General features: G+C 35.6%; 1 protein-coding gene across 1 annotated transcript in view; it reads right to left on the reverse strand.

Annotated features, from left to right (window-relative positions):
* LOC113233945 (TATA-binding protein-associated factor 172) overlaps positions 1-17,196 on the reverse strand; it is a 73,230-nt gene that overhangs the window by 32,577 nt on the left and 23,457 nt on the right. Inside the window, exons 3-9 of the mRNA XM_026469181.1 lie at positions 17,021-17,084; positions 8,920-9,054; positions 7,356-7,507; positions 4,284-4,488; positions 2,727-2,744; positions 1,908-2,116; positions 471-566 (exon numbers count right to left, since the gene is read on the reverse strand). Coding sequence (XP_026324966.1) covers positions 471-566; positions 1,908-2,116; positions 2,727-2,744; positions 4,284-4,488; positions 7,356-7,507; positions 8,920-9,054; positions 17,021-17,084 — 879 coding nt within the window. The remainder of the gene's footprint in view (positions 1-470; positions 567-1,907; positions 2,117-2,726; positions 2,745-4,283; positions 4,489-7,355; positions 7,508-8,919; positions 9,055-17,020; positions 17,085-17,196) is intronic.

Consider the following 17,196-nt stretch of genomic DNA (forward strand, 5'->3'; position numbering starts at 1 on the left):
ATTGTTTAAAAATGGCTTAAAATATTTTATATTGGTTAACATAGTCAACATAGTGGCACGGCCAAAATCTTTTATACAGTAATATGTGCAGGTTTTGCTCCGCTCCTATAAAAATTACCTTAAATTACTTAAGCGGTGTTGTTTGCTAAGCGACGATATGTCAATATTGCGCGGCAGACACTTTTTTTTAAACCATCTTCCTGATTATATAGATCCTTTTTATATAGGTCACTATTCTAGAAAACCATTGAAATGTTCAATTTCAATTCACTTAAATTTAATTTTTACGACTTGACTGTAACTTCATCTCTATCATTATCAAAAGCGCGCAAGGCTTGTGAACCTTCTTCGACGCGCAGAATTCATCATGATGTTTCTTACACCGTCAGCGAGAGGTATTGCTACTAAACATAGACAACAATCAAGAGTTGTGCCATAGAAAGTAAAGTAGTAAAGTATGGGCGACTCACCTGATCGGATACAAAATCTCCAAACCGATCAAGGGCAAGGACACAGAGCAATCGAAGTGCCATATCCTCCAGCCATTCTTGATGTGCATCTTCCATCTAATAATATCACAATTCATCTATTAACACATTTTGAATATGAAATCATTTATTTATTATTTATATATTTATTTATCATTTATATTGTTTATCATTATTATCATTATTATCATTTATTTGTATTTTACTCTCTTTTAACTAAATTCTTGTTGCTATAAGCCGCATTGTTATTCGATTATTCGTACTGGCTTAGCTTCCCACGGAACGGGGGGGCTACTCTCGATCTCCGTCCGACATCCGTCCGAGACAATTACTATCAAATAAGTAATATTCGACAAAATTAAAAGACAAGTATCCAGTATGAAACTTCATTCGCATCACGCGTCTTTTCATTTGGTCAAGTATTGCTTATTTGGCAGTAATTGTTTCGGACGGATGTCGGACGGAGATCGAGAGTAGACCCCCTGGCGTAGACTAGTGTGGGGATCATAGTTCAAATAATGCAATTGTTAATTCTAAGTTATGGTAAATAAATTTTTATTTTATTCTTTTTAAATAAAACAGACGCTATTATATCTCTCAACAGCATGTATTGAAACATCGCGGGTTCTGAAGTCTTCACAAAATTTCATAAACAATAGACAAGTTTTCTAGAACCATTGTTCTAGAAAACTTGTTCTGATCCGAAAATACATTTATTTTCGGATTAAAACTTTGCACCTTTAACTGTAGCTTGTTTCAGTCTCATCATGTTTTACCATGAATTACATTAATATACAAACAAGAATTTAAATTGCTAGGTACTGTGGTGCATCTAGGGTTGCCAGATACTGACTTATTTCCGGGACAATTCTACTAGGGTAAGGGAGACGGACCGTAGCAATATATATATGAACATAAATAGGTGTTAATAATGTAAAAGGCCTTGATAATGTTTTTAGTCGTTGTATTTTTAAAGGGAAAATAAATTTTCACGTCATTTTAAAATACGTACAGAGGTGCGTCTGGGGGACTTCTTTGATGAAAAGGACTCTAGTAAGTTTGTAAAAACAACTTCTAAGCGTTTGGAATCCGGGACAGCAAAATCTAATTATGGCCATCTGGTAAGCCTAGACGCATCAGAAATGTTTTTGTTAGCGCGTATGGCTGAGTTTGCTGTTATGTTTACAAAGAGAGTTTCTTCTCTCAGATAGAATGCTAGACAGTACTAATTTCATTTTAAAAGCTCAGTAAGAACGGACGACGTCATATACAGCAGCTCAATTGCAGAAGTTTATATTCATGTACATAAAAATGTTATACAGTTGCGACAAAAACATTAAATACGACACTTAGTGAGGAGTTGCACGATAGTATAAAAGTGTTAGGTAATCTTTGAAGTTTAACCTGGCGAACACTCACCTGTTGATCGGTCATGCTAGCATGTAACCCAGCAGAGGCAGCTATCTTGGCTCGTAGCAATTCTCTCAATGCGCTAGCAGCACCGTGTCTCGCCTCCCATGCCGCACCGAACATCTGCGCTTGCAACGCTGTGCACCAGCCATCTAACGGCCAACGATGGGACTCACCCCATGCACCTGAGCAGTCTGGTACTGGTGCTGATGTTTCGACTGCAAATTTCATGCATAAAGGCTGTTATTAACACTACTGTAGGTGACGCACTATATTTTAGTAAATATCTGAAAGTATTTTTTTATTATTTGTTATTTGTAAAATAACAATCTCGCAGGACTATATTACTAACATCATGAACAAGTATCTCTTGATGATTTTTTACAAAACAACAAATTTACAAAAATATAATAGGTAGCCCCCGCACCAGGGAAACCCTATGTCGCGGGTGCTATGGACGCTCACATAGAGAAATGAATATTGTCCATACAAATATTTCTCCGGACCTGGGAATCGAACTTCTGCGTGACAGACCAGTATGGTAACCGTTCGGTCACGGAGGCGGTTATGCTATGGCATCTGGCTATATATAGGTAATGTTGTCTGGCACATCATTTATTACCTTAACTGTAGTAAAAAAAATCTCAGGTAGCTTGACTTGCTTAGGCTTGTCAATACAGTAGGCCTATACCTTTTTTCAAAATCAATTTAATATTATTTGTTTGTTATTTTATATATACGTATTTGTTATTCTTTCAAATTGACCTACATTGAAACAGACCTTGTAAAGAGATTTGTTTGTGGACGAGTTTCTAAAAACATACACACCTTTCGAGTTTGATGTCACTGTGTGGAAGCATAAATAGAAAAACAGAATCATATTAACATATATCATACTGAATCTCGCCTTCACGAGGGATGTTTAGTAATTAAATTTACAACAATATTACTCAAGTATAGAAAATGCAACGCATTAAAAAACTGATAGAAATTAAAGGTAAAATGATAAAACAAAATTTAAATTCGTAGAAAAAACAGTCACTGGCATTCAGAAATCAAAACTTAGAAAGAGACGGCAATAGCGGTTTGTGTAGTCAGAAGAACTATTTTCCACTAAGCGACGAGTCGCGAGCGACCGCAGCCATAGCTACTAGTCTTGATAGAGATTGCGTACGCGACTGTATGTAGAATACAAACAGCTAATTTTCAAAATGGACGTCGAAAAATTAACATGTCTATATACTTATTATTATAAAAAAAAACGGACACATATTTACATCCCTATTTAAGAGTTAATTTTTCAATTACACACGAATATCGGTAAACGTTCACACTAACAAGTTAGGTCGCGAACGGCTCGTCGGACTATCCCATATCTTTCTAATAATTTTGATTATAGTGATCCGGGAAGAGCATTATAACCTGTGCAAGCATAGGGACCTTAAAAGTTAAGGTAGGGACAAATGTATCGATACTTTTTGGTATCGAGTACTTTTTTTTCCGATACCGATACTTTTATACTCGATACTTTTTGAAAAGTATCGTATCGTTTCGAACAATTCCTATTTAGGACATATCATAACGTAAGCTACCTAGCGATTTATTTTAAACGGCAGCCTTTATCGCAAATTACTTCACTGTGTATTGTATGTCACCATTTGCCTCTTTAAAAGAAATTTGTCCCTTCTTCAGAACGTTTGTTCTCAAAAGCAGGCGATACAGTATCAAAAACGAGAAACAGACCGACACCAAATAGATTTTTGTTTTTAAGTGATTGTACAGGGAGTGGGAAATTGGAAATTTAAGCAACACAAATCACCAAATAGATTTTTGTTTTTAAGTGACTGTCCAGGGAGTGGGAAATTGGAAATTTAAGCAACACAAATTATGTGAAATGACGATTGATTGAATTGATCAATTGATTGAATTAATCAATTATTTTATTATTTGTTTCAATTAAAAATCATAAATCAATAAAAAAAGACAAATTCATGTTTTTATTTTCTGCCTTTAAGTAAGGAAAATCTGCAAGACAAAAGTATCAATACCTCAAGGTATCGATACGTACGAGTACGATACGTTTTATGCGATACTACTCATGAGTACAGTATTGATAATTTTGATTCGATACTGTGTCCCTAAGTTCATCCCATACAAATAAAAACATACAATCGAATTGAGAACCTCCTCCTTTTTTAAGTCGGTTAAACAGTGGAACCTTACTAATTAATACAATGAAACATTGAAAGTGCACTTGATTCAGTTTCAATCAAAAGCGCACTTTAAATTCATAAAGACGAGAGTGCACACCTGAATCATTTTGTTGCTAGCTGTATTTCTGTATCACAAAAAAGCACTTCGAATTTGTCAGCAGTACGAACTTACACTGAAACTCCTCAGTGGGTTCTAGTTTGATCTTCTTTCGATCAGGTTCTGCAGGGGGTGTGGGTGGCGCTGAGGATCCATCTTCGCTGCAGTCCCTGGACTTCTGCTTGCATAACGCGGCGTGACGCGCCTTGCGTTTCGCGAGGTTCATCTCTCGCGAGCTGAGCTGTTTTGATGCAATAGGGACTAGCTCCTGGACAGGTCTCTAAGGAAGAAAGGAGTTCGTTTTCAACCTGTTCCTAAACACGTGACATTTATTTCTGTTTGGCATAGCCTCTGCCTTTCAATTATGGATTTTTTAACAAATATATCAACTAGCGTCCTCCTAACTTTGATATGTCTAACTACAAAAAAATACAAGTAAAGTTTTATACATACAAATTTTTATATGGTAATCTATTTATAAACACTAAACCTATCCGAATATCTTGTTTATTGTGAAATATTTCATTCTTAAGCAATTTACATATCTTTTATAAGAAAGTATTACATGTTATGTACGTACATAGGAACTATATGTGCAATGTGTATTATTCTGTTTATGAAAAGTCAAAATTTTAATCACCTCTGACCTCTATTAACGTCTCATGCCTATTTTTTACCTATTTTTCTTTTCGCTGACATGGACCCGTTTTTGGTTGGCATGGAGCCCCGGGTGTCGATGTAGACCACTTTGGAAATCATTAATCTAGCGCTTTTTCAAAACTGTATGGTTTTAGTAATGGTAGGTACCTTTAACATACTCGGGTAGAAAATTATCTGGACCATATATTATGTCAGAGTACAATTTTTGCTACTGAGCGCAAGCATTCTAGTGTACGAAAACTATCAATAGTGTGGATATCATGGATTGAATAAATATTATAATTAATATTATTGATATTTTTTTAATTCATACATTGATAATCTGTATTACCATGTATTACGAACTATTAGTAAATCAAATCCTACTATCGACAACCTGCTACCTTTACAAAAAATGAACGAATCTTTTCCCTTGACCTTAAAAAGTAATCTTTAAGTGTTTAACATAACGTGACTTTCAGGGCACGTTCATCGCGCTCACGCTGCCGCGCAGAGTCCGCGTGGCCGCCGCGCAGTGACCGCGTGCATCTGTCATAGCAAAATACGCTCTATTGTTTTTATTTATTTATTTTTTATTTCGCTTTTACGTTTTAACTTAATTGAGCGTCCCGGGCGCGCGGGGGAGGTTGACTTGTCTTAGGCCTGCGCGGCGGCCGACAGCGCGCATGTATTGTTCCGAGGAATTTAAATGTTGTTGCCTAGTAAACAGAATTCAAATTTGCCAGTAATGTACGTGAAAGCGTTGTAACGGGCGTTCACCGCGCGACTGCCGCGAAAACTTCTGCGTCGTATAACTGGGCGCTTAAGGTCACAGGTCATAGTGTGTGTCTATTAGACAAATATTCAAATGTAAAAATTTGACCGCGCACATGTGAAGAATATTTCCGTGTTTGTAGTTCTGCAAACTGGAAACAATAAAAATAAGAAAAACTGTTGCGGTTTGGCGGGGAATCGACATTCCACCTAGTAGTTAATATCAATAATAAATAACAGTAACTATTGATACTAGCGATGATGTTATCGACAAGAATGAAGCGTTACAAGTTAACCAATCTTTGAAATCGATGGCAGCTTCTCTAACGATATCTCAATATGTGATATCGATAGTAGCGATACTAGGTAACTAGTTTACAAGGTCAATATCGACAACGACATCGAGTCAAATTATCGATAGTTTTTCATCAGTAAAACAATGTTCAGTTGTAAACTTTGAACCCTGACATAACATAATGTAACATCCGAGATAACATTCTAGCAAAAGGTTATTGCTACATTTATACTAACCTATTGTAACTTTATTGTTTTGTAAAATGTCTTTTCGTGTGTAACAAAGAATATGTGTATTGTATCACGACCAAAAGTTTTCCTGTTTTGCTCTTTATATTTTATTGATTAATCATTTGTTTTTGTTATAAGTTGTGGTGTACAAGATGATGTAGTTATTAGGACAGAAAATTTTAGTAGATTGATGGCATAAATTTATAGAATCTTGGGGAGAGGTAGATCTCGACATAAATATTTCGAGCAGACTGGGGATGTCCTAAAAAAGGCCAGGTAAACTATCAAGAACAAACCGACCGAGTGGAAGAAAATATACACCATTATTGCTTGTGCGGATCTGAACCTGAAGAAAGGCTACGTTAACAAATATATTTACATAAACTCAGATAGTCAAGCCGCTCTACATGCACTAACCTCAGTCACTCAAACTTCGAGGATTGTAGAGAACTGTCTGTAACTATACTGAATACTCTCGGGGGAATAATGTGGTCCTGCGTTGGGTTGGAACCCACCTGGTCACTGACAACGAGTTTAATGAGGCAGCGGAGGAGGCTAGTGGTAGCGAATCCTTCATTGATCCTCAGCTTTTTACAAGGATAGCACACAGCCTGGCAAAGCTCACTCTGCTGAACGAAAGCACACACGTCTACCGAGATGTGTGACTGCAGACTAAGGGTCTTCAGCAATCAAAAGTCGTGATAGCTGCCTACAATTCCAAACACTGTAGAGAAGCTCTGCCACTGGTCGGGAATGGCATCAGAATGCTGACTAGAACCTTAACAGGGCACTGTGAACAAGTACATGTCAAATATTGGGCAGAGAGAAAAAGGAGTGATGGCCTCTAATGGGCGTACGAAGTTCCGTACTGGGTAGGCACAGATTACACCCAGAGGACATAAAAACTGTCGGAGTCAGGAAAGTCCTTTCGAACTGTAATCATTGGTGATCACAATAGATCATATAATGGTCGCCTGAATGAAGCCGCCCTAATAATAATAGTAATAGTGAAAGAAAAGTTTGTCAGGAGCATAGCGAGTAGTTCGAGGTTATGGTTCATGATCTCTGTTTACCAGACGCCAGCCTGACGGGTTGGCGTATTGATGTATTGTATTAAGTTTATATAGGGAATGAGAAGTTGCGAGAAATAACATGTTATCACCGATAAAATATTGTCCATCTTGCGTTACTACAAAAACAGTAACTTACTCTGGGAGCCTCAGTCTTGATCTGAACCTTGACGGGGCAAAGGTCTTCATTGGTGTACATGGATGTTAAGTCCATGCCCAATTTCGACGCTACGTCGAGACCTAGTCTGGCGTTTAGCTGCTGCCGTTGCTTGGCCAACCGCTCTTTAATATCTGCAAAGAATTCGAAAACATAGTCATCATTTAGGTATCTTTTGATATCGATCGCGTAATCGCACTAAGGTCACTTAAAAATGTGCTCATTATGACATCATGGCAAAGATATAGATAAGTTTCATTGTAAGTAGTATTATGCAATTCTGGCGATGCAAAGGAATACGCCTACTAATATATATAATATTAATATGCACACTAAATAAACTCCTGAAGTAACCCTAATATACTACTGAAATAACCTCACATAGATACTACTAACATAACCTAATATACTCCTGCAATAACCTAATAAATATGCATAACATTAAAAAGCACAATCATACAAACTCGTGAAATAACCTTAACATCTTAAAATCTTATTTCAGTAGTATGTTAGAGGTATTTCTCGAGTTTGTATGATATTAGGTTATTTATTATATGTAATAAATTAGGTTATTTTAGTAATAGATTATTTAGATTTTATGTTTTTTTATATTATCTAGATTATACTGAGATAAATTCTAAAATAATATAATATATGCATATTTTCCCGAAACCTACCACAGGCGCCAGTCTCACAAGTGGTTGATAGCCCTCAAACGTATGGACAATATAGCCATTACAACACAAAATACAACATAATTAAAAAACACGGATAAATTATAAAAAAGAGACAAAAAAATGTACACGTTGTAACTGTATCTATTTTCTTTTGTATGAAAAATAGTTGCACGGTTAGCTGCAATCTCCACCTAATATTAAACGATGATGGTCCGAGTTTTATCTATTGAATATTTTATTTTTAATGAATATCATGTTTTACTATCATGATATTCATTTATTTTTTTGTGAAAATACTCCACTAGTTTGTTACTTATTATTATTGATGCAAAGATTTTTTTTATGATACCCAGTGACGGGACGAACAAGTTGTGGGCCTGGCGGTAAGCGACATGCCTGTCCATATCAGTTACAGTATCACTCAGAGCTTTAAAACGCAAAGATCTGAGGGGCACTGCCATTGCGCCTATCTCCCTGAGATATAAGTTGACAAGTCTTATGTGCCTATACCTTCACCAGCACCCTTACCCTTCAAAACCGGGACGCAGTAATGCTCCCATTACTGTTTGGCAGTAGAAGTAGTTAAGGTGGCAGTACTTCTCTGGACGAACTCTTTCACAAGGAGCTCTACTGCTACTAAAGAAGATCGAACAAACACAAAGAAAAATTCTTTCGATCCGACTGGACTCGAACAAGCATCTGTCGCCTCAACGTAGCTAATAGTAAACAGGTAACTAGCAGAACTTACGAAATCTCTATGTGTTTGTTGCTTTATATTTAATATAACTTTGTATTGGGTTTAAACCGCACTTTTGCCGAAGGCGATATCTGTGAGAACTTATAATGCCTATTCAAGTTAAGTTCCTCACCTCCTGGACCCATGGCTTCCTCGTCGAGCTCGTACTCGCGTCCTTCTGAGCCCATCAAGTGCGCCCCGTGTTGCAGCACCTGCTCGATGTCGAAAGTTTCGCATCGTAGACGGCTTACTTCTTCTTCTGCTTCTTCTGCAAATACACAGCAGGACAATCTTCGTGTTCTTGTTCGGTTAGAGAACGAGAGATACAAATTGCGAAGTATGTGGAATTCCTGAGGATGTACAACGTTTGGAATGTGTTTGAACGGAATTACAACGGCACAAGTTGGTTTTGGTACATTTGAGAGCGTGCTCCCATTATGTCGTGAAAACAGATACCTACTCGTGCAGTTTAAAGTGTCGTGGCTTGTATGTTCAATTGAAGTTGTTCACGTATAAGTACAACATGATTAACTGTCGTTCACGACTTTTTTGACGTAACGACGACAGACTGTCGTGACAATGGGAAGAGCTAGAACGACAGTCGTCTGACGATAATATATCACGATAAAAATGTGATGACAGATAATCGCAATTCTAATAAGTATTGTTTTGATGTATTGATTTTCTAATGGGGCTGACATGATCAACAACGATCATGGTCTCTAAATAAATTAAGAGTTAAAAAAAAGATACACTCGCTTATGTGAGAAAATATAAAACGTGGTACATAAGTGTACAGTTACGACAAAAATATCTAATTATATCATGTATTCGTTTACAGACACGTCAAGCGATTTTATTGATAGGGATAAGTGGAAATGAAATTCCACTTATCCCAACAAGTGATGGTGTAGTAGGGAAGAGTGGAAAAAAATCCACTTGTCCACACTACGGGGACAGCTGGGACTAGAGGAATAGGCCATAAGTTAGCCTTCCCATTGTGGGAGGAGGGACTATATATAGGCTAACTATTATTATTTTATAAGTTATAAACAGAGACATAAAAATTAGTATTGCTTAAGCAGCACAGTCAAACTCACAATAGAAACATAAATTTTATGCCCAAAGAAACCTGTATATGGTTTGGTAAAATTGCGTTTTGTCTCGTACATAATATTAGGATGGCGAGTTACAATGTATTCCTATTTAATGTATATTAGTTCAAAATGATATTTTTACATTGCATTTTAAACTTTTGTGTACGTATTACTAGTGTATATTTCCTTTATATCTTTCTTGCTTCTACTTAAAAACGATGGAATTTTGTTTTCTAGTGTAGTCAATAAGTAATGTGGCTTTCGTTGTTATCTTTGCTGATAATGTTCACAACTTTCACATGTCAATTGCCTTGTAATTTATAGGTAGAGCTCTTTATGATCTGATAACGAGGAACCGATGAACCATGCGTGGATATCATTTTCCTTTATATTTGTACAAGCATGATGTAACGCGAGTGCAATAAATAGTCTTTCGATGTTGTTAACATGTTCGTCGCCAGCTAAAATTTTCAACAATGTTAATTAAAAAATAAATTAACACTTGTTGAAAAATTACATTGGCCTGTGTTCCTGTTTTTGGTCTCATTTGGGTTATGTATATAAGTTTTTTCGCAATATTTCATTATTTCGTTCTATTTTGGGATTATTTTTAGTGTTAGGCATTTCAACCCGGTGCGGTCTAAACAGAATAATTATTTATTATCTTTAGGCCGCGTTGGTCACAATGCCGGCAGAGTACAAACACGCAATGTTTACCTAAAACTGATGCACGTCTTTGATGCTAGATTGACATCTCATTAACAATTTTTTTGCTTAGTTTGTAGCTTTAAAATTCAATTTGACCGAAAAGGGCCCGAACCGTTGTTTTGTTTGACAAAAAAAAATACAAATATACGCGATTTAAATTCGAAAAATCACTTTAATTTCCTATTGCTATGTGTTTCAACAAGGTGTCTTCAAGAACGAATTTCGTTGCATTATACAATGATTTCGTAATCTGCTCTATACTCTAGCCAAATTCGATGTAGAATAAATGTCAACAAACAAAAACATTTCATTTTTAGGGTTTTCATCCCAGACTCTTTCACAGTTACAACAATTTTAATATTTTCCTACGAAATTCAGTTAGATTATGGATAATACTAAATCTTGAAGCCATGTTTATAATGAATATTATTCAACAGAACTTTAAAACTACCTAAAAGTGACACAAAAATGACCAGTAATTAATTATTTGTCAAACTGTGTCATCCCTAGTGACTTTTTGATTTGAAGGAAGAGATTGCAAACATTCGAGTTCTAGTGGTAATTCAAGTTCAGAATCGGAAATAGATGCTGGATGATATAATATGTAGTGAATTCATATTATTATTATCATTTACAACAATTGGCTAAGTAAGTATTATTTCTACGTAACCCAATTACCTACTTACCTATTTAAATTCCAATTACGAGAGCAGGCCGTGGGGGCAGAGGAAGCTTTAATGAGCATTGAAAAAAATGTTCTTTTCCAATGTTATCATTGGTTGCCTAGCAACGTTTTGTTATTAAACATTCTACATCGAATTTGGCTAGAGTATACGTGATAGTACTAGACTTCATAATTTTAACGAATTTAGCAGCCGAGATCTTTACTGTAACAGTAATAATAATATAATAATTTATTTAAGTTCACTTACAAAAGCCGCTTAAGAGCTAATAAAATCTATGGGACAGTACATCAAGAAGAGAAGGCAGTGTATCAATTTTGATTAAGAATACAAATAAATATAAGCAACAATTCACAGAATATACATTTCAAAATAGAACACTGCTAGCGAAAACAATAAGTGACTAATAAAATTATATCTGACGGATATCCGCTGCGGGTGACCTTCCTACTTTCCTGTTGCACTTGCATCATCGTGCCCATTTAGCTCGTAAACATGTAATAATCATTTGAGATGTTTATGTTAGAACGATTAGGACGTAATATTTACAAGAAGACATATCGTCGATGTCTTGTAGAAAGGGCGAAAGCACCATTTCGAAAAATTTTTCAGGGAAGCGTGTTTTAGGTTTTAACGACTATTTTAAAATATTTACGTCCTGTTTTAAAATAAAACTTTGGTTTTAATAAAGTTTGTTGTGTTTTTAAAGTAGAATTTAAAACAGGAAATAACTATTTTAAAACAGTCGTGAAAAACTAAAATATGTTGAATTTTTTTTCGAAATTGCGCTTACACCCTTTCTACAAAACACCGCCGTTATAGGGATGCACGACTTTTTGCTTTAAATAATTTTATTTATCGTAATGGATCACATAAGAATAAAAGCAGTAAGAACCTATTTTTAAACTACCCTCATAATGTTTCATCATTTACTTTATCATAACCAATCCGGATAAGGTAAACAAGGCATCTGTCTGCAATCGATCTCGCTTCATTGGTACAAATAATTTATTGAAATCTATTTACTGACTGACTATAACAAATTAATAAGATGATGCTTTTGTATACAAAAGGTATAAAGGTATAATCTATAGATTATGAATATTTCATTCTACACTTTAATCGATCTTCAAAAAAATCTATTCGTAATGTAGAAGAAGTATTGTTCCGTCAGAGTCGACAGTAAATCTTTAAGAATTAACACGTTCAGGATCAAAATTGCTATTCTCCGACGGAACAGAATTTCTTATAGCCTCCACGAACAAAAAGTTCTGTCGAGCGCGGGGTGCCTAGTATGTTATATACTCCGTAAAATTTAGCATGATTAGAACGGCAAGTGGTCATAATTACGGCAACGTACAAATTATATATTTTTAAACACGACAAAACAATAAATATTTTAGGATATTAATTTATTTATCGGACCACATCGCGTATATTTGTTTTATCAAACAAACCGTCATTTTGGGTCTTTCGGATCTCATACAGGTCCCATAGTTACGGCCCGGTTGGCTACTGAATAAATATTTTACATAAAAACATTAAGCCGAAAATTAACAAATAGTGGTGTCATTTGTCTATTCGAAATTATTTGTTGATATTGATATTATTGATATTATCTTGTTCTTATATTATTGAATAGTTGATATCAGTTATTACTTAGTTTAGTTCAGTCGATACATTTTAACATCCAATTCTCGATTTTACTGGTCGTATCCTAACACCGGTTTCAAGAAAACGTGTTATTGTAATGAAGCTAAATTATACAGTATAAAGTGTATTTTCTTTAAATTTCTAGTTATTTTCTCAATTTTTTTTTACTTTGTAACTCAATATCCAACTCAGTACCTCACTACACTATGAAAATTTGACTATTATAATTATTATGATTTTTTCTTTTTTTTTAATTCGGTTCACAAAATTGGATACAATTCTAAAATAAGGTGAAAGCGTTTGATGCACTTAGTTATATGAAAAGATTGTACCCTAGATGTGAACACAATAATCAAACTTCATCAACAAAAAGTGCCTAAATGACAGTAATAAGAAATTTGAATCTAATTAATACCTGAGAAGACAATAAATAAAACAAAATCTATCGCAAAGTCAACACATAAGACACGTTTTAATTGAGTTCCAAGTTCAAGCCACAGAATCAGAGAAAATGTCAAAATCAAATCTGATAGTATTGTAAGAAGAGCACATTCAATACAGTGGGCAGTGTTTTTAATACAAAATCGAACACTAAGAAAAGTTCCTTCGGTCAGGCTGGATTCGAATGAGCCTCTCTCCCAGCAAACCGTGCCAGACGCTATAACTAAGAATAATTTCACAAAAATAATTGAACATGGTGGTCAAACATCGTGACTTTCAATAAACTTAAAAAATACAATTATTAAAACGACATCTCTAGTCAACTGCAGGTAGCTGTAAAGGTACCCGGCTGAGTGAAGAAATAGATTTCTCACAGACGGAACTACGGCAAAAAAGTCGTTAAAAACAAAAAAAATCAAAGATCTGCCACAGAAAAATTCGTAAAGTCCGCTAATTCGTTCTGTAGCTTAGTTAGCACAGCGTTTGCCACGGTTTGCTCGGAGACACTGGTTCGAATCCAGCCGAATCGAAGGATTTTCTTCTTAGTGTACGCTCTTTGTATTAATATTATAACAAACTAGTGGATTAGGATTTCATGAAAATAATTTAATATCATGGTGGTCAAACATTCAATAATCTTAAAAATTGACTATTATATTTAACTTTTGCGCTTTCTTTCATGGCGGCATGGATTTCTTAAAAGTCAAGTGTATCGTGGCCACCGCTAATGAGATTAACGCGTTAAGAAGATTTATGTAAAATTATAATATGTTGAAGTAGATCGTGGCAGAATTTTTTTTTTAATTTTAACACGATGAAAGTACAGATAAACAAAAAGAAAGTTGAAGATACTTTCGACGAGTATCGGATATTTGATTTTTTGTGCTATTTATGAGTATTATGTCATTTCGAAAGTTAATACGAAGCTAATGATCGTAAGACGAAATATTGAGAGTACTATATTAAAGTTGCGTTTCAATGTCATTTTTTTGCACATATCGAGTTCTTGTGTTTTTGTGGTTGCTACACATTGAAAATTAATTAAGCGATTAAATTTTTTATCGGATATAAAATTATGTTCGTGATCAAAACAAACCAACGTTGACGTAGCACAATAAGCCAGGTATGGTAACTTCATATGTGTGTACGCCTGCCGCCCCGCGCGCCGTGTGCGGACGTACACATTCGCATAACCTCACGATGCACTCACATTGCATAACACTGGTTGCAGTGTATATGACAATACTGTCTCGGGTATTCATGTGCGATGCGACTACAGTGGTATCACGAGAGCCGTAGATGAGAGTGAACGTAGTGGCAGTTGTTACGTGTGCTCTGTCGAACCAGTGATTCCATTGCCATCTATACAGCAGATAATACAGTGGTTGTCCTTCCCAACGCGCCTTCCTTTATTGTGCGAATGCGTGCGACATACACGGCGCGCGGTGGTCATGCACACATAGAAGTCGCGCTGTTGCTTTATACGGAGTTACCATACTTCTCTTATTTTACTATGGTTTCGGGCTCTTTACAGTGGTCAGTTAGAGCCAGTAGTGACCACGGGACCAGTAAGAGCTTGAAAAGTTAGTAGGTACCCAAATACATGTGATTTTACGCAATAACAATGTTTATTTTCCAATCATTTTTACAAATTTCGTTTTGCGTGTCCAATGCCATTTCCCTTTTTAAGTTACATTTGCGTTCGGCGTATTCCACGGCAATTCATGTAACAAGGATGAAGGCAACAGCCACAGGCCTACATACCGCACCTTACAGAAACGTCGTGCAAAAAATATATATACCTACACAAGTCCCCCCATTAACCTATAAATGAGCACTAACTCAGCTCTTCCTGTGGGTATGAGGTACTGTGCAGTCCTTGCAGATGCATTCGACTATTGTCATTTTAAACGAGGTCACACTGAACTCGTGTAGTAAGTAGATCTCGAAGCATCTGTACAATTTTGATCAAACTTGTATTTTTATTTCCTCTTATAATTCTGTCTTTTTTTTTATTTATTTAAGAATTTATTAAAGGGGTACTACTTTCTTAACTAAACATAGTCCTACAAAACTGAATAATACACAGTTTGATATGAGGAACAAAACGAGTCTCAATTGAGCAAAGAGTTACAAACTGACACTCAATATGGTTAAAAAAAAATATTTGTGAAATAATGATCTTTCAAATTTTTTTTTAATTTACATTTTAGATATTTAGATAACACAGTACATCTAAGTAACTTTTTTTAATTCAAATTTTCATTAAAATCGATAATACAGTTGCTCTAATTAGACTTTTTAAGTTTTACAACAACTACATTTTCGTAAAGTTGATAGGACATTTGATCCAAAATTATTAAAGACCCAAGATCCAGTAGATTTTTTTATTTTATTTTTGGTGTTTGACAAATTGACTGATCTTTTTCCGTTGCACTGAAGGCGATATTCGAACAAAAGTGTATAGCTTGATGAGAAGTGAACATTTGAAGTTTCACAAATTTCATGGGAACGATACCTTCGAAACGTTTCTTTAACCATTTTTATGATCGTGATTAACGTCTATAAATTCAATTGCAATATAAATGACGGCTATCATTTGTTACAGCGTTGCATTTGCCTTGTGCCATTGTCCTATTATTCATAATGATTGCATCGGGGGGACAGCACATGATGTAGGACGTGCATTCATTGACGTTTATTGAAGCATGGATAAGGATATCCTTTGTGGTCAATTATTTCCCTTTGGTCTCTGCTTATCCCGATGAGAAAATGGCCCGAAGTGTATTTATTATGGCACAGACTCCTCGTAAACATATCTGTACCTAATTTAATGTGTACGCAATCGATATGATAAGAAGAAGAAGATTAATACGGTGAAGTAAAATATCGTGATGAAACCCTGATTTTTTTCAATGCACACACGCATAACCTAGCGTATTAGGGAGTCCCTGTATCACGAGTGCCATGAACACACACAAGACAACCACAAATTACACCCAAACTCACGGGAGAAATAAATGTAGGCCATATAAGTATTTCTCCCGGCCCGGGAATCGAACGCGAGTCCTTTGCGTTGCAGCTGACAATCCAGCATAATAACCGTTCAGCCACAGAGGCAGTTTTGTTGAAGACGGATTACAACTTTTGGAAGTATGTGAAGTCCTAACCAGCATTGAGCTAGCGTGGCGGAGCATAGCCCAAACAATCTCCTTTAAAGGTGCCTACAGATTTACCCGGTTTTTATCAATCAACATATTGTTGCTGTTTTGCATAAAGGGCGAAAGCGACGATTCGAAAAAAATTCAGGTTTTAAAATATTTATGTTTTAAAATCAATTTTTAAACCTAAACTTAATTAAACCCAAAATTGAATTTTAAATCAGGACGTTAATATTTTAAAACAGTCGTTAAAACATAAAACGTGCTACCCTGAAAAAAAAATCTAAATGGCGATTCTGCCCTTTCTACAAAACACCGACGATAGGTGATCAATCAGACAAAATCGACTAAATATGTAAGAAGCAGATGATCGATATCGTATTTTTTGTAGCTCAACCTCGTGTCAATCGTCAAAAAATCTTAGGCACCTTAAGGCACCTGCTGGTACGTGTAATGGGTTGATAATGATTATGGTGATATTCTTTACTCACCTTTGGCTCCTGTAAGCGGAGAAGGGTGCCATTCAGGAACGTTCGATAGAATAGCCTCTACTGCCTGTGAACAATAAAAAAAAAATCTTTCACATCGAAGGTTACAAAATTTGTTACGCTTAAATTGCTTCTGACAAGCCTTTTAGTCTGTCTGGCACATCAATAATCACTAGTTT

This window comes from Hyposmocoma kahamanoa, unplaced genomic scaffold (genome assembly GCF_003589595.1).
Source record: "Hyposmocoma kahamanoa isolate Upper Pololo Valley unplaced genomic scaffold, ASM358959v1 80, whole genome shotgun sequence".
NCBI lineage: Eukaryota > Metazoa > Arthropoda > Insecta > Lepidoptera > Cosmopterigidae > Hyposmocoma > Hyposmocoma kahamanoa.